The sequence below is a fragment of the Scyliorhinus torazame genome, chromosome 5 (genome assembly GCF_047496885.1).
Source record: "Scyliorhinus torazame isolate Kashiwa2021f chromosome 5, sScyTor2.1, whole genome shotgun sequence".
NCBI classification, from domain to species: Eukaryota; Metazoa; Chordata; class Chondrichthyes; order Carcharhiniformes; family Scyliorhinidae; genus Scyliorhinus; species Scyliorhinus torazame.
Window position 1 is genome coordinate 95,255,843 of NC_092711.1, and position 24,486 is coordinate 95,280,328.

The window sequence follows — 24,486 nt, forward strand, 5'->3', positions numbered from 1 at the left end:
TCTTCGATTTAAAAACTTGCATTTCTGTAGCGCCTTTCACAATCATAGGTCGTCACAAAGTGCTTTACAGCCAAGAGTACTTTTGAAGGGTAGTAACTGGTGTAATGTAGGAAAAACAGCAGCAAATTTATACAGAGCAAGATCCCACAAACAGCAATATGACAATGAGCAGATGATCGGAATTTGGTGATGTTGATTGAGGGATAAATATTTGCCAGGACACCGGGGATAACTCCCCAACTCTTCTTCACAATAATGGCTGTGGGAACTTTTACAGGACCTGAGAGGAACTGACAGGGCTTCAGTTGAACATCTTATTTGAAAGAAGGAAACTCTGACAGTGCACCACTCACTGAGTGCTGGGCAAGGAATATTGGATGTGATTTTTTTTGTCCTGAAGTCCCTGGACTGTTACCTCACAGCGCCAGGGATCCGGGTTCAATTCCAGCCTTGAGTGACTGAGGCATTTGCTCACTGTGTCTGCGTGGGTTTCCTCCGGCTTCTCCGGTTTCCTTCCACAGTCCAAAGATGTGCAAGTAGATTGGCCATGCGAAATTGCCCCTAAGCGTCAAAAGTGAGGTGGGGTTATGAGCTTACAGGAATGGGGCAGGGAGTGGGCCTAGGTCTCAGAGGGTTGGGGCAGACTCGATGGGCCAAATGGTATCCTGCACTGTAGGGATTTCATTCTATGATGAAACCCAATGGGTGTGGAGAAAACACTTCAACATTTGTTACTGAGGTGGATTAATTCAGCACAGACAGCAGGGATTATTTGAAGAATAACAGTATCGTGAGAAAGGAAATTCAGTGTCAGGTGAGGGGAGCTGGTATTTGTAACTAAAAGGTTTGAAAACTAAAATAATCTGGAGTAAGAAAGGAGAAAATGACAGCAAACTAAATAATCCGTAAAGGACATCAGTTAGTCTCTGCTTATCAAAGAGAAATCAACAATTTATCAGTGTATGTGAAACAAAACTGATTTCTGACATATCTCCAGAATCTTATCCCCAATCCCAGTTGTATAGAGATTATTAATATCAGCAATAAACTCCCAAGTGGCAGCATGAAGATGGTTCAGTCCTTACCGTGATTAACAGCAGCAATAACAACTTGTGATGATTTGGCACCTTTAACATTGTCAAACATCCCAAGGTGCTTCACAGGAGTGTAGTCAAATAAACCTCAACACCAAGACTCAACAGGAGATATTCGGGCAGGTGACCAAACACTGGGCCAGAGAGAAGTTTTAAAGGAGAGGAGAGAAAGTTCGAGAGGTGGGGCTGGTTAGGGAGGAATCCAGAGCTCAGCATCCAGGCAGCTGAATGCACATCCGACACTGGAGGAGTGCCGGAAATCGGGCTGTACAAGAGTCTTGAATTGGAGGAGCAGAAAGATCTGAGTGGGATGTCACGCTGGAGGTGGTTACAGAGAGGGAGGGATTTAAAATAAAATCTGAGAAATGTAAAAATTGATGCATTGTTAGACTGGGCATGATAGATCTGATAGGTAAAAAGGCTATTTTAATGTAAATATTAAGACCCAGTTTTAATACCCATTTTAAAATGAGGATTTCAGCATTCATAACCTCAGGTCATGACAAAACACATAGGCTTTTGCTGACACATGCATAAACTATTTGGAGATAAAAACACCATTTTCACTAAGCAAGATGAAACAGCTATTGTTCTGATGAACATATTTTCAAAGTCAGTTTGACATTAAGAAATAAGCTGTAGCAGTAATCGAGATCAAGGCCAAGTAAGCACCACAGCAACACTGGGCTAAATCGCTGGCTTGGAAAGCAGACCAAGGCAGGCCAGCAGCATGGTTCAATTCCCGTAACAGCCTCCCCGAACAGGCGCCGGAATGTGGAGACTAGGGGCTTTTCACAGTAACTTCATTTGAAGCCTACTTGTGACAATAAGCGATTTTCATTTCATTTCATTTCATATGAAGGCACCATTGTCCAGAATGTGGATAAAGCAAAGTCAGCAGGAAACCAGTCTTGATAAAAGAACAGAATCACATTCCATAGCATACACAAATATTCAAACATGAAACATTCAGAACTTATGTTGCACATTAAGGATTGACAGTTAACCATCGAATCAAATGTATCTGATTCTCACCCAAACCAATTAGGACAACATAGAGGTGTAGACAGATGGCTTCAGACTGATAAAATTCTCTTTAAACATGATGGTCTGTACGGCCATCTTTATTCCTGGAACATCCTATACTTTGATCTAACTACTCGCTATCTCTGTTTTCATATTTTCACTTTCCACTCGAACTCTTGAAGTAAATGCAAGCTATTTTGACGTAAGCAAGAAACCATTTCTGTATTATTGTGAAAGTTAAATTGTGTAAAAGTTACTTCTCTTTAAGTCCTTTTGCTAGCCGGACTTTATTGAGAATAGATTTAAGTTTCTCTCAATTGTAATCAAATTCTTGTTTGCATCCGAGAAGTTTAACTCAAATTTCTACTGAGTTTTGGTGTCGCAAGATTTCACTAAATCCGCATGGTAGATCTCTTCAAAAATCTAAGTGGGATGTCGTGCTGGAGGTGGTTACAGAGAGGGAGGGGCGAGATCAGGGAGGGATTTGGAATAAAATCTGAGAAGTGTAAAAATTGATGCATTGTTAGACGGGGCACCAATGTAGATCAATGAGTACAGGAGTAATCAGTGAATGGGACTGAGTTAGGATAGAGAGGTGCAGGGGTAGTGATAATGTAACTAGTAATCCAGAGGTCAGACAAATATTCTGGGGACATGGGTTCAAATCCAAATATGAATTGGTGGTATTTAAATTCAATAAAATCTGGAACTGAAAGCTAGTCTCAATAATGGGGACCATGAAATTGTTGTTGAAAACCCTGGTCTGGCCTACATGTGACTCCAGACCAGAGCAATGTAGTGACTATTAACTGCCCTGAGTTGGTTGTAAACTTCAGTCAGGATGGGCAACAATTGCTGGCCTTGCCACTGACACCCTGTGGAAGAATTAAAGAAAAGGCACCAATGTTCCAGACTGACAGCAGCTGGTATATGAGGGGAAGCTCAGACGGTTCATGAATCGTCAGATCTCGAGGATGTTATGGCCTGAATGAGAGTTTCAGCAGCAACTAGGCTGAAGCAGAAGAGACCGGCGATGTCACAGAGGTGGATGTAGGCTGCCTTGGTGATGGAGCGAATATGGATCAGAAAATCAGTTCAGGGTGAAATCGATGCTGAGGCGATGAACAGTTTGGTTCAGGTGCAGTTAGTGGTCAGAATAACAACAGAATCCACCCAATACAGTCAGATGTGGATTGCTGTCAGCGGGTTCAGTGCCTGAGTGAATCCCTTCCCCCACACAGTGCAGGTGAATGGTTTCTCTCCTGTGTCAGTGAGTTGGTTTTTCATAAGATATTTAACACTTTTATATCTTTTCCCACCACGCAAACAATTAAAAGGTCCCTTGAATGAGTGAACAACTTGATGGGCAGCGAGGCTGGAAACACAAGTAAATCATTTCCCACATTTGGAGCGAATGAACGGCATCTCTCTGGTGTGGGTGTATCCGGAGACAGGATAACTGATTGAATCTTTTCGCAGACACGGAGTCAGTTTCATTTTTTCCTCGCTGTGAATGTGCTGGTGTTTCTGGAAGCTGGACAATTCAGTGAATCCCTTCCCACACACAAGCTAGGTAAACGCTCTCTCCCTGGTGCGGTGGTGTCAATGAGTTCCCAGCTGGGATGGAGAACTGAATTCTTTCCCACAGTCCCACATTTCTCCCTGCTGTGGGCATCCTTGTGTCTCTCCAGGTTGGATGATCAGTTGAAGCCTTGAATTAGATGATACAGGATATACAGCACAGAGACAGGCCATTCAGCCAGCCAGTTTGTACTGGTGTTTAAGTTCTATTTGAGTCTCCTACCATCTTTGCTTCTCCCATATATATATATATATATATATATATGTGTGTGTGTGTGTGTGTGTGTGTGTGTGTCCAGCCTCCCTATACATACATTGATACTATTCACTTCACCCAGTGCCTGTGGGAGTGAGCTCATTCTCACCATTCTCTGGGTGAAGGAGTTTTTTCTGTATTCCCTATTGGATTTCTTGGTGATGACCGTATGTTGTGGTTTCTAGTTTTGCTCTTCCCTACAAGAGGAACCATTGAAACCAAGAGTAAAGAGATCCAGTCTCTCAATCCTTTCCTGATTTATAAACCCACACACTTTTGGTATGATCCTTGTGAATCTTCTCTGTTCCCATCTCCATTTTATAATGTGGGGACCAGAGAAATGGAAAGCTCAGTTTGCTGAGGAGAGGATCCAGAGAATCCAGCACCTTCTCAGCCCAATGTCTTCATCTGCAGCAAATGTGTCAGATACTGTCTTGCCTCAGAAAGGCTCCTGAACTATCCCAGGCAATGTTTAAAACAGAGCTGAACACTTAAGATGCAAACTATCATCTCACAAGATGGAAGGTTGCCAAAGATATAAGCTGAATAGAACCACACCGTGTACTCTACGTATGGTGTAACCAAGTTCCCAAAGGATCATCATAACTTCCTTCTTTTCACTTGTGCCCCTCTCGCCCTCTGCTTTATTTATTTTCTCTGTTGCTCTGAGACCTCTATTTCTCTCCACCATCTACACTCACAACTTCCAAGTAAGAAGTGACCCCCTCATTCTTTGCACCAAAATGTACTAACGGGTCGGTGCAGACTCGATGGGCCGAATGGCCTCCTTCTGCACTGTATGTTCTATAATCGATGTACTTCACAGTTATCCATTGTACATCATTCGTCAATTATTTGTCTATTTAGCAAGTTTAAAAATGCCGTCTTGTAATTTGTTGCAGTTCTCCTCCGTTCTATCTTCCCAGTTTAGAGATTGTGTATTGGATTCCAAAGTCCACATCGTGAATGGAAATTGTGAACAGTCGTGGTCCCAGCACTGATCCTTGTGGAACATCACTTCCCACCTTCTGTCACTCTGAATAACTCCCCTTTACTCCCACTCTCTACTTTCTGTCTTGAAACCAGCTGAAAATCCAGTCTATCATTTGTCCCAACTCCACATTCTCCGACCGTGTCCATTATTCTCCCGTAGGGAATCTTATCAATGGCCTTTCGAAAATCCAGATAAATGCCATTGGCTGCATTACCATTGTATATGCTCTCTGTTATCACATCAAAACAGTCGATAAGGCTGGTCAGGCAAGATTTTTCCTTTTGAAATCCACAAGGACTGTTCATTGATATATATATTTTTTTAATATGTTCTTATATTCTCTACTTTAGTCAGGATTGTATTATTTGCTGATGTGAAGCTGACTGGTGTACCATCCCTGGGCATGATCTGTCCCCTTCTTAAATACAGAAATTACATTAATGATCCACCAGGCCTCTGACACTACACCTTTAGTGAATGAATTATGAGCCGCACTGCCTGTGCTATCACTTCTCTGCATTCTTTTAAAATATGTGCATTTAGTCCATCCTCTAAGTTATATGAGTTTAGTCAACACATTCTTTCCTGATTTTAAATTAATTTATCTCATAACTTGTCTTATTATTCAATGTTATGTTTACCTGTTCTCTATCCCTGGGAAAAAGCGAGGCAAAAGAATGTTTGAATATTTCAATCATCTCTCCCTCATTAATTGTGGTATTGTGCTGTCTATCCCTTAATGGTCCAATTCACATCACATTCTTTTATTATTTGTATCTATAAAATATTTTATTGTTTTGGCAGATGTGACTGGATAATTTATATTCTTAATGGAGGGGTCACTGTGAAGAATGTGCAAGTCAGTGAGAATTGTCAGCAAGGATTAATCAGCACTTTCTAACTGGAGATGTCATCAGTGGAACCTTTCAGATACAGAATTGTACATTTTGCACCAAAGAGCAATTTCGGATTGCAGTAAAAGTTCATAATTTTATTGGACTGGAGTATCTGTCATGGGATCATGAAATAAGCGGAAAGTTCACAGATGGTGCTTTTAAAAAGGGAGACTGCGGTCCTCAAAATCAGTGACTTCTCCAGAATATTAAACTCCAGCCAGCTGTTCTTTTTTTAAAAATGTTTTTTTTTTTTTAAAAGAATTGGGTACTGTAAATGTATTTATAAAAAAAAAAAAAATTTAGAGTACCCAATTCATTTTTTCCAATTAAGGGGCAATTTAGCATGGTCAATCCACCTACCCTGCACATCTTTGTGTTGTGTGGGTGAAACCCACGCAAACATGAGGAGAATGTGCAAACTCCACACGGACAGTGACCCAGAGCCGGGATCGATCCAGGGACCTCAGTGCTGTGAGGCAGCAGTGCTAACCACTGCGCCACTGCCCTCAGCCAGTTATTCTTAATATCAGCAGAAAAAATATATATATATATTCAGATGATCGATTCTTGACATAATTAACAGCAGCAGTTACAGCAGAATTCAACAACTGCTGTCGCTTGTAAACTTGCTGATGTGACAGTAGGTGTTGTGACTGAGTGAATCCCTTCCCACTCACAGAGCAGGTTCCCCAGTATGAACTCTCTGGTGTGTCAGTAGGTGAGAGCATTGAGTGAATCCCTTCCCACACTGGGAGCAGGTGAATGGTCTCTCCCCAGTGTGACTGCGTTGGTGTGCAGTGAGGGCGGAAGAATGTCTAAACCTCTTTTCACAGGCAATGCAGCTGAATGGTTTCTCCTCGGTGTGAGTTCGCCGGTGTGACCAAAGGCCAGATGAATGAGTGAATCCCTTCCCACACACAGAACAAATGAACGGTTTCTCCCCAGTGTGAGTGCGTTGGTGTGCAGTGAGGTCAGAGGACTGTCTGAACCTCTTTCCACAGTAAGTGCAGCTGAACGGCCTCTGATCAGTGTGAATTCTTTGGTGTAACATGAGGCTGGCTGACTGAGTGAATCCCTTCCCACACACAAGGCAGTTGAATGGCCTCTCCCCAGTGTGAACCCGTTGGTGTGCAGTGAGATTGGATAACTGCCCGAAACTCTTTCCACAGTCAGTACAGCTGAAGGGCTTTTCTTCGGTGTGATTTCGCTGATGTCTCAGCAGGTTGGTTGACTTAGTAAATCCCTTCCCACACACACAACAGGTGAACGGCTTCTCCCCAGTGTGGCTGCGTCGATGGATTTCCAACAGGCATGGGAAATTAAATCCTTTGCCACAGTCCTCACATTTCCATGGTTTCTCCATGGTCCCTGCCCCAGTGTGACTGCGTCGATGGTATTCCAGCAGGGATGGATAATTGAATCCTTTCCCACATTTCTCACATTTCCATATTGTCTCCCCAGTGTGACTGCGTCGATGGTTTTCCAACAGGGATGGATAATTGAATCCTTTCCCACATTCCTCACATTTCCATGGTCTCTCTCCCGTGTGACTGCGTCGGTGAAGTTCCAGCAAGGATGGATAATTGAATCCCTTCCCACAGTCCTCACATTTGCATGGTTTCTCCATTATGCCAGCCCCAGTGTGACTGCGTCGATGGATTTCTAGTCGGGATGGATAATTAAATTCTTTCCCACAGTCCTCACATTTCCACGGTTTCTCCATGGCGCAAGCTGCAAACACGGGAGCTGCAGGTTGTTACTGGGGGTTTGGGGCCTACACGGGCCATTAATAAACCTTCTTCCCACCCACGTAATCGCCGGATCCCCTCCCGCCGCTCTGCGGGCTCTTACCGGCTGCCGAGCGACAAACAGACGTCCTTGTGACTCTCCAGGTTGGATGATCAGTTGAAGCCTCGTTCACACACACAACACATGTATGGTTTCTCCCCGCTGTCAGGCTTTGCAACCAGAGAAACCTCTTTCCGGTCAGTATACTGGACTCTATCACTCCAGATCCTGTTATAAAAGAATAGAATGAGACAAAGTCACTGCACAGAAGCAGGCAGTCACACAGAAGTTAGAAATCCTTTTATTTCTGAGACAAATTAGGATTTCACAAAAGTCAGCACTGTCAGTACAGACAGAAATTCAGAACGGTCAATTCTAGTTTGTATGGAACATTTCTCCCTCACTTGTTGCACAAAAACTGTAAATCACCATCCTGCACATTTTTGCTCCTTCCTAGGCGAAAATCACAGAGTTTTACAGCACAAAAAGAGGCCCAGCCATCAGATACCCATCTATTCTAATCCCATTTTACTGAACTTGGTCAAACGTATTGCATTTCAAGCGCTCATCTAAATGATTCTTAAATGTTGTGAGTGTTCCTGCCTCTACCACCCTTTCAGGTAGTGACTTCCAGATTCCCACCAGCCTCTGGGTGAAAAAGCTTTCCCTCAAATCCCCTACCCTAAATCTATGTCCCCTGGCTATTGATCTCTCTACTAAAGGGACAAGTACCTCCCTATCTATGTCCGTCATAATATTGTACACCTCGATTATGTGCCTCTCAGCTTTCCCTGCTCTGGGGAAAATAACCCCAGTTTAGCCAGCCTCTCTTCATGACTGAAACAATTTAGCTCAGGCAACATCCTGGTGAATCTCCTCCACACTCTCTGGGGTGCAATAATACCCTTCCTATAGTGTGGCAGCCACAATTGCACACTGTGATCCAGCTGACAAGTGTTTTATAAAGCTCCAGCAGATCATCCCTGCTCTTATATTCTATGCTTCGGCTAATAAAGACAAATGTCCTATCTGCCTTCTGAAGCAGTTGATGTCCCTGTGCTGCTGCCTCAGGGACTGTGGACAAGCTCCCTCTGACCCTCCACTTCCCAGCGTCCTGCCCTTCATTGTGAGGTCACCACGATACCCACGCCTGCGCTCTGCTCCCCGCTGGAAAAAGATGGCGGCCGTTAACTTGGGCCTGTTCCTGGGGAAAGCACCGACGCTGCAAACACGAGAACTGCAGGTTGTTATTGGGGTTTGGGGCCTACACGGGCCATTAATAAACCTTCTTCCCACCCACGTAATCGCCGGATCCCCTCCCGCCGCTCTACGGGCTCTTACCGGCTGCCGAGCGACAAACAGACGTCTCTCCATCACCATCACTCAACCTGCGCATGCTCGGAATACTGGAGGGACTGCGCATGAGTTCCGATTTCCAGCTGAGGACAGAGGGTATTCCCCACCGCGGGGAAGGCTGGGTAACGTCTCCGCCATTACGGTCCGTCCCCCCCCCCCCCCGTCCGTTTGCATTCGCTGTTGCTGAGGTTGTGCAGCGCATGCTCCGGGAAGCGGGCTCTGGGGGCTGAGCTTTCCTGCGCATGTGCGTTGAAGATGAGCTGGCTTTACTCATTCATCCCATCCATATGGAAAACACCATGTGTCATTGAAAAATAAAATGTTGTAAAGTAGTGAACATTATCTAGTCCCACTCCTTACCTATCAAGCGCAAAATTAATTTATTAAATCTCATGATTTTAAATGACATTGTTTCAAAATATAATCATGGTAATCTGATTCATTTCCCAATTTCGATCCATGGCCTCATTTTGTTTCTTCCTCCAAACCTTCAACTTTATCAGACAGTGTAATGTTGGCGTATGGGAGGGGCCGCACGGTGGCACAGTGGTTAGCACTGGGACTGCAACGCTGAGCACCCGGGTTCGAATCCCGGCCCTGCGTCACTGTTCGTGTGGAATTTGCACATTCTCCCCGTGCCTGTGTGGGTTTCATCCCCACAACCCAAAGATGTGCAGCGTAGGTGAATTGAACATGCTAAATTGCCCCTTAATTGGAAAAATACTAATTGGGTATTCTAAATTTATTTTTTTAAATGTTGGAGTGTGGTGATTGATTGTCCTGGAAGCCAACAGGAAGAGAACTCAGAGGTCAGAGAATTCAGGGAGCGAGTTCTGTATAAAAGCAAATTATTGTGGATGCTGGTTCGAATCCTGCTTGGGTCATTGTCTGTGCAGAGTCTGCACGTTCTCCCCGTGTCTGCGTGGGTTTACTCCAGGTGCTCCGGTTTCCTCCCACAGTCCAAAGATGTGCAGGTTAGGTGGATTGGCATCTGTTGAAGCATTGTGAAACCCTGGTTATCAATCTACCTTTCAAACTTAAACCTGCTGTTTATTTTCAGTCTGGAACAAATCATTTTCCACCAATCTCTGATTTGACAGCATGTCTCTGGCATTTACTGTTCTTCTTCCTAGCTCTGAGCACAGATGTAAAGGAGTCTTCAGTTCCATGTCTAGGGGCCTGCAGCGCAGGTTCAATTCCCGTACCAGTCTCCCCGAACAGGTGGTGGAATGTGGGGACGAGGGGCTTTTCACAGTAACTTCATTGAAGCCTATTTGTGACAATAATCGATTATTATTATTAGGAACTCTGAGGCCTGGAAGAGCGAGAAACTGGGACACATTTCTTATACATTAACCCACAGTGTCAGTGAAGGGAGATGAGAAAGACCAAAGTGCCTGTTTGACTCCCTCAGTGTGTCCCTGAAGGACTGTCGAGACTGAAGCTCTGTTCCTGCCGTATGATCCTCCCCCAGATTGTCCTTTCTGAGCTCCAGGCAGTTTATGTTAAACAATCACCGCAAGCAGCGGTTAGCACTGCTGTCTCACGGCGCCGAGGTCCCAGGTGCGATCCCGGCTCTGGGTCACTGTCCGTGTGGAGTTTACACATTCTCCCCGTGTTTGCGTGGGTTTCACCCCCACAACACAAAGTTGTGCAGGGTTGGTGGATTGGCCATGCTAAATTGCCCCTTAATTGGAAAAAATGAATTGGGTACTCAAAATTTATAAAAAATAAAACAAACCTTGACCCTGCCATCCATACAAATTACTGCCCCGTCTTCAACCTCCCTCTCCTCTCCAAACTCTTTGAACATGTTGTCACCTCCCAAATCTTTGGCCATCTTTCCCAGAATTCCCATGTTTGGATCCTTCAATCAGGTCTCTGCCCAGTCACAGTAGTGAAATAGAAGAGACAAACCGTATCGTACCAGGAGAGAAAGATAGACACTCCGGGAGCTTGAATCCAACACAGATATGTTCATATGACCAGAAGACAAGGATAGCAGCACAGTCATTAGCGAGAGACAACATGGTAGCATAGTGGATAGCACAATTGCTTCACAGCTCCAGGGTCCCAGGTTCGATTCCGGCTTGGGTCACTGTCTGTGCGGAGTCTGCACATCCTCCCCATGTGTGCGTGGGTTTCCTCCGGGTGCTCCGGTTTCCTCCCACAGTCCAAAGATGTGCAGGTTAGGTGGATTGGCCATGCTAAATTGCCCTTAGTGTCCAAAATTGCCCTTAGTGTTGGGTGGGGTTACTGGGTTATGGGGATAGGGTGGAGGTGCAGCCTTGGGTAGGGTGCTCTTTCCAAGAGCCGGTGCAGACTCGGTGGGCTGAATGGCCTCCTTCTGCACTGTAAATTCTATGATATGATAACAATACCTACTGGAGACAGACAGCAACTAAACAACACGAATCACAACACCAAGCTACCTAGATCCATATACCTGAGACAGTAAGGAGAATTGGAGATGGACTGGAAGAACGCAAAAGACTCCAGACACATTAACCAAAAACAACAGGGGACAACAGGTAGAACCAAGGAAGTTCTACCTGCTCCCTAAAATACCCAAACATCCAAACACATGGACAGTACCAAGAAATAACACCAGACAGGCCCACCGGGTCAGACTGTGGGAGAGAAAATACAACAATTTACAGTGCAGAAGGAGGCCATTTGGCCCATCGAGCCTGCACCGGCCCTCAGAAAGAGCACCCCACTTAAGCCCATGTCTCCACCCTATCCCCGTACCCCAGTCACCTCACCTAACCTTTGTTTGGACACTTAGAATAGTCAATCCACCTAACCTGCCCATCTTTGGATGGTGGGAGAAAACTAGTGCACCCGGAGGGAACCCACACAGTCACGGGGAACAATGTGCAAACTTCACACAGTCACCCAAGGCCGGAATAGCTGAAACATCAACACAATGCTCCTGGTAGTTGATGGCTCAATAAATATAATTATTGGATTAGAAATGTCTGTCATATAGAGTAAAACAGAAAATCCTAGATTAACTCAACTGGTCTGGCAGCATCATTGAATCCCTATACTGCAGAAGGAGGCCATTTGACCCATCGTGTTTGCACCAATCCTACAAAGGAGCACCCCACCCAGGTGCACTTCCCTTGCCCTCTCCCCATAACCCCACTTCACCTTTGGACACTAAGGGGCAATTTAGCATTGCCAATCCACCAAACCGGCACATCTTTGGACAGTGGGAGAAAACTGGAGCACCCGGGGCGAACTCACACAGACACGGGGAGAATGTGCAAACTCCACAGTCACCCAAGGCCGGAATTGACCTGGGTTTCTGGCGCTGTGATGCAGCAGTGCTAACCACTGTGCCACCTTGCCACATCTGTGACGAGAGAAACAGAGTTAAACTTTGTTGTTCCTTGTTGCAACAGTTCTGTAGAAGAGTCAATGAATTAAACGCTTTGAAAAGAAGTGGAAATAAAGTATTTCACTCAGGTTTGACACAGGAAGACGTTTCAGTCTGTGTGAAGCTCAATCTTCATTCACAGAAAGCCAGTAGCCTGATTGCCTGGAGGACCAGAGTTCATCCGGTCCTCCAAATCTTCCCATTGGTCAACATCTCAAAGGCAGGAAATGAGGTTTGGTACCCGCGTCCACGTGGACATTGGGAAGAACTCAAAATATTGCAGAGTCTCAGCCAATGAGGGAGATCCGTGATCAGTCCCGCCCCTCATTCACTCCGATTGCTTGGAGGACCAGCAGCTTCCGCTTGGTCCTCCAGCCCTGCCCCCTCTTCCTATTGGTCTGCACCTGCCGTCAATCACTCCCCGGGCATTGTGCTGTGGAGCATGCGCAGTGCGGCTCGTGCCCAGGGACAGACGTTTGTTTGTTTCATCTTCAGGCGGGAAGGAGGCGGATAAGCGGAGGCAGCGTTAGGGGCAGTGGGTGGTTGGGGAGGCTTCACAAACACCCAGTGCAGGCGTCAAAGCTGAAACAAAAAAATACCGCTCCCGTGTTTGCACCCAGCGGGAAGGTTTTCCTGCAGAGCCTTTCCACAGTTAACCACCACCATTCTCATAGGGGGCAGTGTGCAGCAGGGCGCATGCGCGGTGAGCTCTGTCCACTCAGCAGGACTGACAGTGATGGATTCTGGAAACTCCTTTTACAGGGCGTTACAAGTGGAGGATTTAAACACAGCAAAGTGAAATCAAACAAGACATTGAGACCTGAGAGAGTCACTTTATTTATTTTTTTAAAAATGTATTTTATTCAAAATTTTTGGCCAACCATGATAGTACATTGTGTATCCTTTACACAGTAATATAACAATATAAATAACAATGGCCAGTTTTAAGCAAGAAATAAATAATATATAAACAACATCAAAATTAAAAAACAAAACTAAATGGCAACTGCCTTGTCCCAAATAAATACTCTCCAAAAATACAATTCAACAATCCAATATACAATTACCTATAACAACAACCTATACATATTATACATGTACACTAACATCCCTGAGATTCCTTCTGGTTCCTCCCCCCCCCTCCCCCCCTTCCCCTATCACCCCCGCCCCCCCCTCCCCTACCCCCCCCTACCACCCCCGCCCCCCCCCCCCCCCCCCCCCGGGTTGCTGCTGCTGTCTTCTTCTTTTCCATTCCCTCTATCTTTCTGTGAGGTATTCGACGAACGGTTGCCACCGCCTGGTGAACCCTTGAGCCGATCCCCTTAGGACGAACTTAATCCATTCCAACTTTATAAACCCTGCCATGTCATTTATCCAGGTCTCCACACCCGGGGGCTTGGCTTCCTTCCACATCAACAGTATCCTGCGCCGGGCTACTAGGGATGCAAAGGCCAAAACATCAGCCTCTTTCGCCTCCTGCACTCCCGGCTCCTCTGCAACCCCGAATATAGCCAACCCCCAGCTTGGTTCGACCTGGACCCCCACCACCTTCGAAAGCACCTTTGTCACCTCCATCCAAAACCCCTGTAGTGCCGGACATGACCAGAACATGTGGGTGTGATTCGCTGGGCTTCTCGAACATCTCGCACACCTATCCTCTACTCCAAAAAATTTACTGAGCCGTGCTCCAGTCATATGCGCCCTGTGTAACACCTTAAATTGTATCAGGCTTAGCCTGGCACACGAGGACGATGAGTTTACCCTACTTAGGGCATCAGCCCACAGCCCCTCCTCAATCTCCTCCCCCAGCTCCTCTTCCCATTTCCCTTTCAGCTCATCTACCATAATCTCCCCCTCGTCCCTCATTTCCCTATATATATCTGATACCTTACCGTCCCCCACCCATGTCTTTGAGATCACTCTGTCCTGCACCTCCTGCGTCGGGAGCTGCGGGAATCCCCTCACCTGTTGCCTAGCAAAAGCCCTGAGTTGCATATACCGGAATGCATTCCCTTGGGGCAACCCATATTTTTCGGTCTGCGTTCCCAGACTTGCAAACGTCCCATCTACAAACAGATCTCTCAATTGTGTTACTCCTGCTCTTTGCCATGTTCCAAATCCCCCATCCATTCTCCCCGGAGCAAACCTATGGTTATTTCTGATCGGGGACCACCCCGAGGCTCCCGTCTTACCCCTATGCCGTCTCCACTGCCCCCAGATTTTCAGATTAGCCACCACCACCGGGCTTGTGGTGTATTTCTTCGGTGAGAACGGCAATGGCGCCGTTACCATAGTTTGTAGGCTAGTGCCCCTGCAGGACGCCCTCTCCAATCTCTTCCACGCTGCTCCCTCCTCTTCTCCCATCCACTTGCATACCATTGAGATATTGGCGGCCCAGTAGTACTCACTTAGGCTCGGTAGTGCCAGTTCCCCCCTATCCCTACTACGCTGCAAAAATCCCCTCCTCACTCTTGTGGTCTTCCCGGCCCACACAAAACCCATGATATTCTTCTCAATCCTTTTGAAAAAAGCCTTCGTGATCACCACCGGGAGGCACTGAAACACAAAAATGAATCTCGGGAGGACCACCGTTTTAACAGCCTGTACCCTCCCTGCCAGTGACAGGGATACCATGTCCCATCTCTTGAAGACCTCCTCCATCTGTTCCACCAACCGCGTTAAATTTAACCTGTGCAATGTACCCCAATTCGTGGCTATCTGGATCCCCAAGTAGCGAAAGTCCCTTGTTACCTTCCTCAGCGGTAAGTCCTCTATTTCTCTGCCCTGCCCCCCTGAATGCACCACAAACAACTCACTTTTCCCCATGTTCAGTTTATATCCTGAAAATTCTCCAAACTCCCCAAGTATCTGCATTATCTCTGGCATCCCCTCCGCCGGGTCCTCCACAAAGAACAACAAATCGTCCGCATACAGAGATACCCGGTGTTCTTCTCCTCCCCTGAGTACTCCCCTCCACTTCCTGGAACCCCTCAATGCTATTGCCAGGGGCTCAATCGCCAGTGCAAACAATAATGGGGACAGAGGACATCCCTGCCTCGTCCCTCTATGGAGCCGAAAATATGCAGACCCCCGTCCATTTGTGACCACGCTCGCCATCGGGGCCCTATACAGCAGCTGTAGCCATCTAATATACTCATCTCCAAAGCCAAATCTCCTCAACACCTCCCACAAATAATCCCACTCCACTCTATCAAATGCTTTCTCGGCATCCATCGCCACCACTATCTCCGCTTCCCCCTCTGGTGGGGGCATCATCATTACCCCTAGCAGCCTCCGTATATTCGTATTCAGCTGTCTCCCCTTCACAAACCCAGTTTGGTCCTCATGGACCACCCCCGGGACACAATCTTCTATCCTCATTGCCATTACCTTGGCCAGAATCTTAGCGTCTACATTCAGGAGGGAAATAGGCCTATAGGACCCGCATTGCAGCGGGTCTTTTTCTTTCTTTAGGAGAAGCGATATCGTTGCCTCTGACATAGTCGGGGGCAGCTGTCCCCTTTCTCTCGCCTCATTAAAGGTTCTCATCAGTAGCGGGGCGAGCAAGTCCACATATTTCCTGTAAAATTCAACTGGGAATCCATCCGGTCCCGGAGCCTTCCCCACCTGCATGCTCCTAATTCCTTTCACTACTTCCTCCATTTCGATCTGTGCTCCCAGTCCCACCCTCTCCTGCTCCTCCACCTTAGGAGATTCCAGCTGGTCCAGAAAACACATCATTCTCTCCTTCCCATCCGGGGGCTGAGCTTCATATAATCTTTCATAGAATGCCTTGAACACTCCATTCACTCTCTCCGCTCCCCGCTCCATCTCTCCCTCCTAATCCCTCACTCCCCCTATTTCCCTCGCTGCTCCCCTTTTCCTCAGTTGGTGGGCCAGCAACCTGCTCGCCTTCTCCCCATATTCGTATTGTACACCCTGTGCCTTCCTCCACTGTGCCTCTGCCGTACCCGTAGTCAGCAAATCAAATTCTACGTGTAGCCTTTGCCTTTCCCTGTACAGTCCCTCATCCGGTGCCTCCGCATATTGCCTGTCCACCCTCAGAGGTTCTTGCAGCAACCGCTCCCGTTCCCTACTCTCCTGCTTTCCTTTATGTGCCCTGATTGATATCAGTTCCCCTCTAACCACTGCCTTCAGCACCTCCCAGACCACTCCCACCTGGACCTCCCCATTATCGTTGAGTTCCAAGTACTTTTCAATACACCCCCTCACCCTTAGACACACCCCCCATCCGACATTAGTCCCATGTCCATTCTCCAGGGTGGACGCCGTTCTTTTTCCTCCCCTATCTCCAAGTCCACCCAATGTGGAGCGTGATCCGAGATAGCTATAGCCATATACTCCGTCCCCCTCACCTTCGGGATCAACGCCCTTCCCAAAACAAAAAAGTCTATTCGCGAATAAACTTTGTGGACATAGGAGAAAAACGAAAACTCCTTACTCCTAGGTCTACTAAATCTCCATGGGTCTACTCCTCCCATCTGCTCCATAAAGTCTTTAAGCACCTTGACTGCTGCCGGCCTCCTTCCAGTCCTGGACCTCGATCTGTCCAGTCCTGGTTCCAGCACCGTGTTAAAATCTCCACCCATTACCAACTTCCCCACCTCTAGGTCCGGGATACGTCCTAACATGCGCCTCATAAAGTTGGCATCATCCCAGTTCGGGGCATATACGTTCACTAAGAAGCCTCCCCCTGTAATTTGCCACTCACCATCACGTATCTGCCCCCACTATCCGCCACTATGGTCTTTGCCTCAAACATTACCCGCTTCCCCACTAATATAGCCACCCCCCTGTTTTTCGCATCTAGCCCCGAATGAAACACCTGCCCCACCCATCCTTTGCGTAGTCTAACCTGGTCTATCAGTTTCAAATGTGTCTCCTGTAACATAACCACATCTGCCTTAAGTTTCTTTAGGTGTGCGAGTACCCATGCCCTCTTTATCGGCCCGTTCAGCCCTCTCACATTCCACGTGATCAGCCGGGTTGGGGGGCTCTTTACCCCCCCCTCCTTGTCGATTAGCCATCCCCTTTTACCCAGCTCCTCACCCGGTTCCCACGCAGCTGTGTCCCCCCCAGGCGGTGCCCCCCCGCCCCGCCCACCCCACCCCATACCAGCTCCCCCTTCTCCCCAGCAGCAGCAACCCAGTAAATCCCCCCCTCCCACCCACCCCGCTAGATCCCCCACTAGCGTAGTTACACCCCCCATGTTGCTCCCAGAAGTCAGCAAACTCTGGCCGACCTCGGCTTCCCCCCGTGACCTCGGCTCGCACCGTGCGACGCCCCCTCCTTCCTGTTTCCCTATTCCCGCCATAATTATCATAGTGCGGGAACAAAGCCCGCGCTTCCCTTTTGGCCCCGCCTCCAATGGCCAACGCCCCCAACTCCTCCACCTCCCTTCCTCCCTCCCCCACAACCTGTGGAAGAGAGAAAAGTTACCGGGTCGCAGGATTAACAACATAAAAATCATCTCTCCCCCATTTTTCCCCCCTCTTCGCCGCCCATATTCACCCCACCACTTTGTCTCAAACGTTCTTTTTTAATAACCCACTCATTCCAATTTCTCTTCAACAATAAATGTCCACGCCTCATCATCCGTTTCAAAGTAGTGGTGCTTCCCTTGATATGTGACCCACAGTCTTGCCGGCTGCAGCATTCCAAATTTGATCTTCTTTTTATGAAGCACCGCCTTGGCCCGATTAAAGCTCGCGCTCCTTCTCGCCACCTCCGCACTCCAGTCTTGATATACGCGGATCACCGCGTTCTCCCATCTGCTGCTCCGAGTTTTCTTTGCCCATCTTAGGACCATCTCTCTGTCCTTAAAACGGAGGAATCTCACCACTATGGCTCGAGGAATTTCTCCAGCCCTCGGTCTTCGCGCCATAACTCGATAGGCTCCCTCCACCTCCAGCAGACCCGTCGGGGCCTCCGATCCCATCGACGAGTGCAGCATCGTGCTCACATATGCCCCGACGTCCGCCCCTTCTGCACCTTCAGGAAGACCAAGAATCCTTAAATTATTCCTCCTCGCATTATTCTCCAGCACCTCCAGCCTTTCCACACATCGTTTACGGTGTGCCTCGTGCATCTCCGTCTTCACCACCAGGCCCTGTATATCGTCCTCGTTCTCGGCAGCCTTTGCCTTCACGACCCGAAGCTCCCGCTCCTGGGTCTTTTGCTCATCTTTCAGCCCTTCAATCGCCTGTAATATCGGGGCCAACAGCTCCTTCTTCATCTCCTTTTTAAGCTCTTCCACGCAGCGTTTCAAAAACTCGTGTTGTTCAGGGCCCCATATTAAACTGCCACCTTCCGACGCCATCTTGGTTTTTGCTTGCCTTCCTTGCCGCTGCTCTAAAGGATCCACTGCAATCCGGCCACTTTCCTCTCCTTTTTCCATCCGTATCCAGGGGGGATTCCCTTCTGGTTTACCGCACAGTGCTTTTAGCTGTTAAAATTGCCGTTGGGGCTCCTATTAAGAGCCCAAAAGTCCGTTCCACCGTGAGTTGCCGAAACGTGCGACTTAGCTGGTCATCGCCGCACCCGGAAGTCGAGAGTCACTTTATTAATCAGAACCTGGATATTATTGGTCTTTGAGTGTAAGCATTGAGTTCCAGGTCAGTACCACTTTCCATGGGGGTTCACTATACCAGCGATCCAGACACAGGCTAGTGTTCTGGGGACAAGGATTCAAATCCCATCATGGCAATTGGTGGAATGTAAATTCAATTAATAATCTGAAATTCAATGTTCATCTCGGTATTGGTGACCGTGAAATCATTGTGGTGAGTTTGTGGGAAGGGGAGGGTGTGTGGGACTGGGATTTGCAGCTTTGGGGAGATGAGAGCAATAATTAAACCCCGGGAACTAGAATTATCTGTTCTACGTTTCTGTCCTGGGCTAATCCGTGCAAATTGGTTTTAAAGGGTTACAAGGAGTGGATTGACAGAAAGGAAACTCAAATCAAACATCACATCAAGATCATTCAATTCATCAGGACCTGAATATCATTGGCTTTTGAATGTGGATGGAGACATGCTTGGCTGTGCTGTCTGTGGAAAAAGATTTCAAAACACCGGTGTGCCTGGGAAAGCACCGAGAGACACACACACCCGAGTGAGAGTGTTCCAGTGAACTGACTGTGGAAAGAGCTTTGACACTGCCTGAAAATAAATCACACCATTCAGTTTTCAACCGATTGTCCAACCTGGAGAGACACATGGACAAACCGTGGAAATGTGGGGACCATGGTAAGGGATTCATATCTGTCTGTGCTGGATATTCATCAGCGCAGTCACACCGGCGAAAGACCATTCACTTGCTCCAAGTGTGGGAAGAGGTTCACTCAACTAACCCACCTCACTACACATCAACTTGTTCACTCTGATACCAGACCTTTGAAATCTTCCGACTGTGAGAAGAGCTTCAAAAGAAAAGCAAATCTGCTGACACACCAACGAGTTTACACCGGGGAGAGGCCGTACCCCTGCTCTAAGTGTGGGAATTCACTCAGTTATCCAGCTTTCTGTTACATCAGCGAGTTCACACTGGGGAGAAACCATTTGCCTGCCCCAGGCTGAATAATTCCAATTCCCATTTGATGGTGTGACCGTTCTCTTTTATTCTCAGTGGGACATCCCATTAAGGATCATTCTATCTTATTCCGGAGCCCTGAAATTCCCTCCCAAGGTCAATGGACCTTTAAATTTTCCATTCCGCCCGCTACGATTCCCACAACCGGAAATATGACCCCAACAAATTGGATAAAACTAAATCTTTAAAAGACAAGTCTTTATTTCAAATCATTGCTGTGCTGTCAGGGGAAAGAGTTAACTTCTCTGCTTGTTTACAAAAGGGAAGAGGAAACAGTCACAAAGATTCCCACAGCTTGTGAGCTCCGAAACATAACTTCAAGGCTGAAGTTTATCTTCAGAGTTTGAAACGTTTTGGTGCCTTTTCCAATTGTACCAGTAAATTATGAGACACACTTAAAGGTTTACTTTCACTCACTAATTAGAACATTTCACTTTCTCAGCACTGATACTTTAGATCAAATCCCAATTGTTCACTTCTCTTGTAGCTGGTGTGTGGAGAAGATCATGTTCACTGTAGATCTGTCAGTACAGAAACCGCACTGTGCTTCTGGATACACTCAGTCTGCAAGTAGATTAATCTTTAAACATGACCCGAGTGAAGGTCTTCCCCCTGACTCTAAGGAGTGAGATGTCCCTGTAGTTGATGCTGTCTCCTTTGTCACTGCTGTTTTTATTGCATCTCACATGTTCCGTGGACCAGTCTCACACCCCAAAAGAGGAGGTTATGAAGGTGGGACAGTTGATGGGACTTTCTGTGTGTGAGCAGTTCAGCTGGAATTCCATCCTCGCCGGGCACCTTGTTGCTTGTTCAGCAATCAATGGCCTTGTCCAGCTCAAATGATGAGGGTTCTTGTCCAATTCAACCATGATAGGAAGCTGCAGGAGAGTCAAACAGAGACGAGGAGCTGTCCGTCTCACAGGAGTGCACCTCACGGTCGTGTTCAACCCAACGGGACATCTGTTTATTTCTGTCAGTGAGGATTTTAGAGTCTGATGATTTCAGGACATCTACTTTGGTGAAAGCAGTACTAATTGTCCTCTTAATCCCATCAAATACATTACAGATATATTTCCATTGTCATAGGCAGTTGGGAATTCTTGATGTCGGCTCATCCCGTGTTTATTTGCTACTGTCCTTTGCTACTTTCTGGGTTACTTTCACATGATGCAGTGTTCTCGGTGTTGGATTTATGTTGTACATCAGGTCGGCTTTGCTTTTTGCTTCAATGACAGATGTCATCTCTGCTGAGTGGCTCTCAAACCAGACTTTGTTGTGGGTTCCACCTTTACCAAATGATGCTGCTACTGTGTCAGAAATGATTCAACTCAGCGACTTCCAAACTTCATCAATATCAATGTTGACTGTTCATCAATGTCAATGTAAATTTTATTTGTGTCTGTGAAATACTTTACTGTTTTGTTCAATGTGCCGTGATAATATAATGGAGCTCCCAATGTGAAGAACGTATATGTCAGAGAGAATTGTCAGCAAGGATTAATCAGCATGTTACAATTGGAGATGTTCATCAGTGGAACCTTTCAGACACTGAATTGTAGATTTTACATCAAAGAGCAATTTAGGATTCGAGTAGAAGTTAATAATTTTATTGTAAAGTAGCTTCTGTTGAGAGTTCTTGACTGAAGGGGAAAGATCCCAGATGGTGTTTTAAACAGGGACATTGCAGCCCCGAGAATCAGGGTGATATCCAGAACATTACAGTTCCGTCTGTTATTGGGTTGTTTCACCAGAAACAAACCAAATATTATCAGACTAACAATCCTGGATGTGTGTAACAGCAACAATAATAGCATAATCCAATCCCTGCAGTCACTTGTGAACTCTCTGGTGTGTCCACAGATTGTGTGACCGACTGAATCCCTTCCCACACACAGAGCGGGTGAACGGCCTCTCCCCAGTGTGAACGCGCTTGTGTACGTTGAGATCAGATGAAGATCTGAAACTCCTTCCACAGGCTGTGCTGCTGAATGGCTTCACCTCAGTGTGAACTCGCCGGTGTGACCAAAGGCCGGATGACTGATTGAATCCCGTTCCACAGACGGAGCAGATGAATGGTCTCTGCCCGGTGTGAACATGGTGTGCAGTGAGGTCGGAAGACTGCCTGAATCTCTTTCCACAGTGAGTGCAGCCAAACGGCCTCTCCTCAGTGTGAATTCGCTGGTGTAACATGAGGCTGGCTGATTGTGTGAATCTCTTCCCAGATAAGGAACAGGCGAATGGTCTCTCTCCAGTGTGAGTGCGTTGGTGAGCAGTGAGTGTGGATAACGGCCTGAAGCTCTTTCCACAGGAAGTGCAGGTGAATGGTTTCTCCTCAGTGTGAATTCTCCTGTGTCCCACCAGGTTGGTTGACTGAGTGAATCCCATCCCACACTCGGAGCAGGTGAATGGTTTCTCCCCAGTGTGAACACACTTGTGGGTGCTGAGGTTGGATGAAGACCTGAACCTCTTTCCACAGGAAGTGCAACTGAATGGGCTCTCCCCAGTGTGATTTCTCTGGTGTGTCAGCAGGGCTGATAACTGAGTAAAACCCTTCCCACAGACAGAGCAGCTGAATGGCCTCTCCCCAGTGTGATCTCGCTGATGTAACGAAAGGCCAGACGACTGAGTGAATCCTTTCCCACATATGGAGCAGATGAATGGCTTCTCCCCAGTGTGACTGCGTTGATGGATTTCCAGCAGGCATGGGTAATAGAATCCTTTACCACAATCCTCACATTTCCACGATCTTTCTGCGGTGGTTATCATAGAATTTACAGTGCAGAAGGAGGCCATTCGGCCCATCGAGTCGGCACCGGCTCTTGGAAAGAGCACCCTACCCAAGGTCAACACCTCCACCCTATCCCCAGAAACCAGTAACCCCACCCAACACTAAGGGCAATTTTGGACACTAAGGGCAATTTATCATGGCCAATCCACCTAATCTGCACATCTTTGGACTGTGGGAGGAAACCGGAGCACCCGGAGGAAACCCACGCACACACGGGGAGGATGTGCAGACTCCGCACAGACAGTGACCCAAGCCGGAATCGAACCTGGGACCCTGGAGCTGTGAAGCAATTGTGCTATCCACAATGCTACCGTGTTGGTTCCAGTGTGACTGCGTCGATGGATTTCCAGCTGGCATGGATAATTGAATCTCTTCCCACAATCCTCACATTTCCACGGTTTCCCCATGGAGTTGGTGTCCTTGTGATTCTCCAGGTTGGACAATCAGTTGGAGCCTCGTCCACAGAACACGTGCATGGTTTCTCCCCACTGTGAATGATGTGATGTTTTTTCAGACTGTGTAACTGGTTAAAGCTCTTTCCACAGTCAGTTCACTGGAACACTCTCATGCGAGTCGTGTGTGTGTCTCGGTGCTTTTCCAGTCACACTAATGTTTTAAATCTTCTCCACCAAACAGAACAGACAATAATTTCTCCTTCCACATTCAGAGAGCGATGATATTTAGCTCCTGATGGACCTCTGTAAAGACTTTGACATGATTTTTGATTCGATTTTCTGTCTGAAAATCCTCCCCTGACCCCCTGGAAAGTGAATTGAAAAGAGTGCTCACTGTGAGTACAGGATAGAAATTCAGAATAGACAATTCTAGTTTCTCTGGAATATCCCTTCCCCAAACCTGTCAATCCCAGTTTCTGTCTCTCATGGGAAAGACCTGAACCCTGTCCAAGATGGCGGTGGCCGGTTGCCTGGGTAACTCGGGCCTGTCACCGGGGAGGAAGCCCCGCCTCCCTGACTCCCACTCGCAAGATGGCGACCAGTGAGCCCGCTCCCCCCGGGCCTGTCGCCGCAGGCAGCCATCTGAGGTAAACATGGTGCCTGTGGCCTTTTATTTGTGGCCTCAGGCCGACCCCAGAAGTTGATAAAGTTTCCAGTGCAGCCGCGGCTTCCATTCCTACCCTGTGCTCACAATCTCCTCCCGAACCATCCGCTCCTCCTCAGTCTCTCACCATGACTGACACTGAGCATGCTCAGAGCTCACACCCACACTGCACCTGCGCACTGGCCTCCTACACTCACTGATCGGTGACTTTCTGCAGCGTGGGGGATTCTGGGTAAAGCAGCCGCCGTAGAGAGCAATTAGTAAACAGAAAGATTCTTTTTCCCAGTTAGCAAAACAGAAGACCACAGACAGGCAACCTGCTGGGCATGAAACACAATGAGAGGTTTGGATACTTTATTTAAGACCAGCACATTATTCTTCTAAGATATCACTTGGACATGGGCAGCCAGCAGACTGATCTACAGTATGCACAGTATTTACCAGTGATAGGTTTGTTTACTGTTCATAATTGTGACTGGGTCACACTCACGATTCATGCAAAATGCAACTCCCCAGGTTTTTTGACCCACTCCCTCCAGATTTGCTTTCCCTCCAAGGATCTTGACATCTGCTTTAGTTGTTATCCAGCCATGTATGTTCAGCTCACACTGCCCAACAACCAACCTCTCCTGCACTGGGGCACAGGGTTTCT

At 47.3% G+C, this 24,486-nt stretch overlaps 2 protein-coding genes across 2 annotated transcripts; both read right to left on the minus strand.

Moving 5' to 3' along the window:
• Positions 1-5,537: 5,537 nt before the first annotated feature.
• Positions 5,538-9,143, minus strand: LOC140419033 (uncharacterized). The gene is made up of 2 exons (XM_072502753.1): positions 8,977-9,143; positions 5,538-7,863 (listed from the first exon to the last, which is right to left on the minus strand). The coding sequence occupies exon 2, from the start codon at positions 7,568-7,570 to the stop codon at positions 6,521-6,523; it is 1,050 nt and encodes a 349-aa protein (XP_072358854.1). The 5' UTR covers positions 7,571-7,863; positions 8,977-9,143; the 3' UTR covers positions 5,538-6,520.
• A 10,826-nt stretch (positions 9,144-19,969) lies between these two features.
• On the minus strand, positions 19,970-24,019 carry LOC140419034 (uncharacterized). Its single transcript, XM_072502755.1, has one exon. It carries the CDS (start codon positions 22,787-22,789, stop codon positions 21,818-21,820), a length of 972 nt encoding a protein of 323 aa, XP_072358856.1. The 5' UTR covers positions 22,790-24,019; the 3' UTR covers positions 19,970-21,817.
• Between the last annotated feature and the right edge of the window lie 467 nt (positions 24,020-24,486).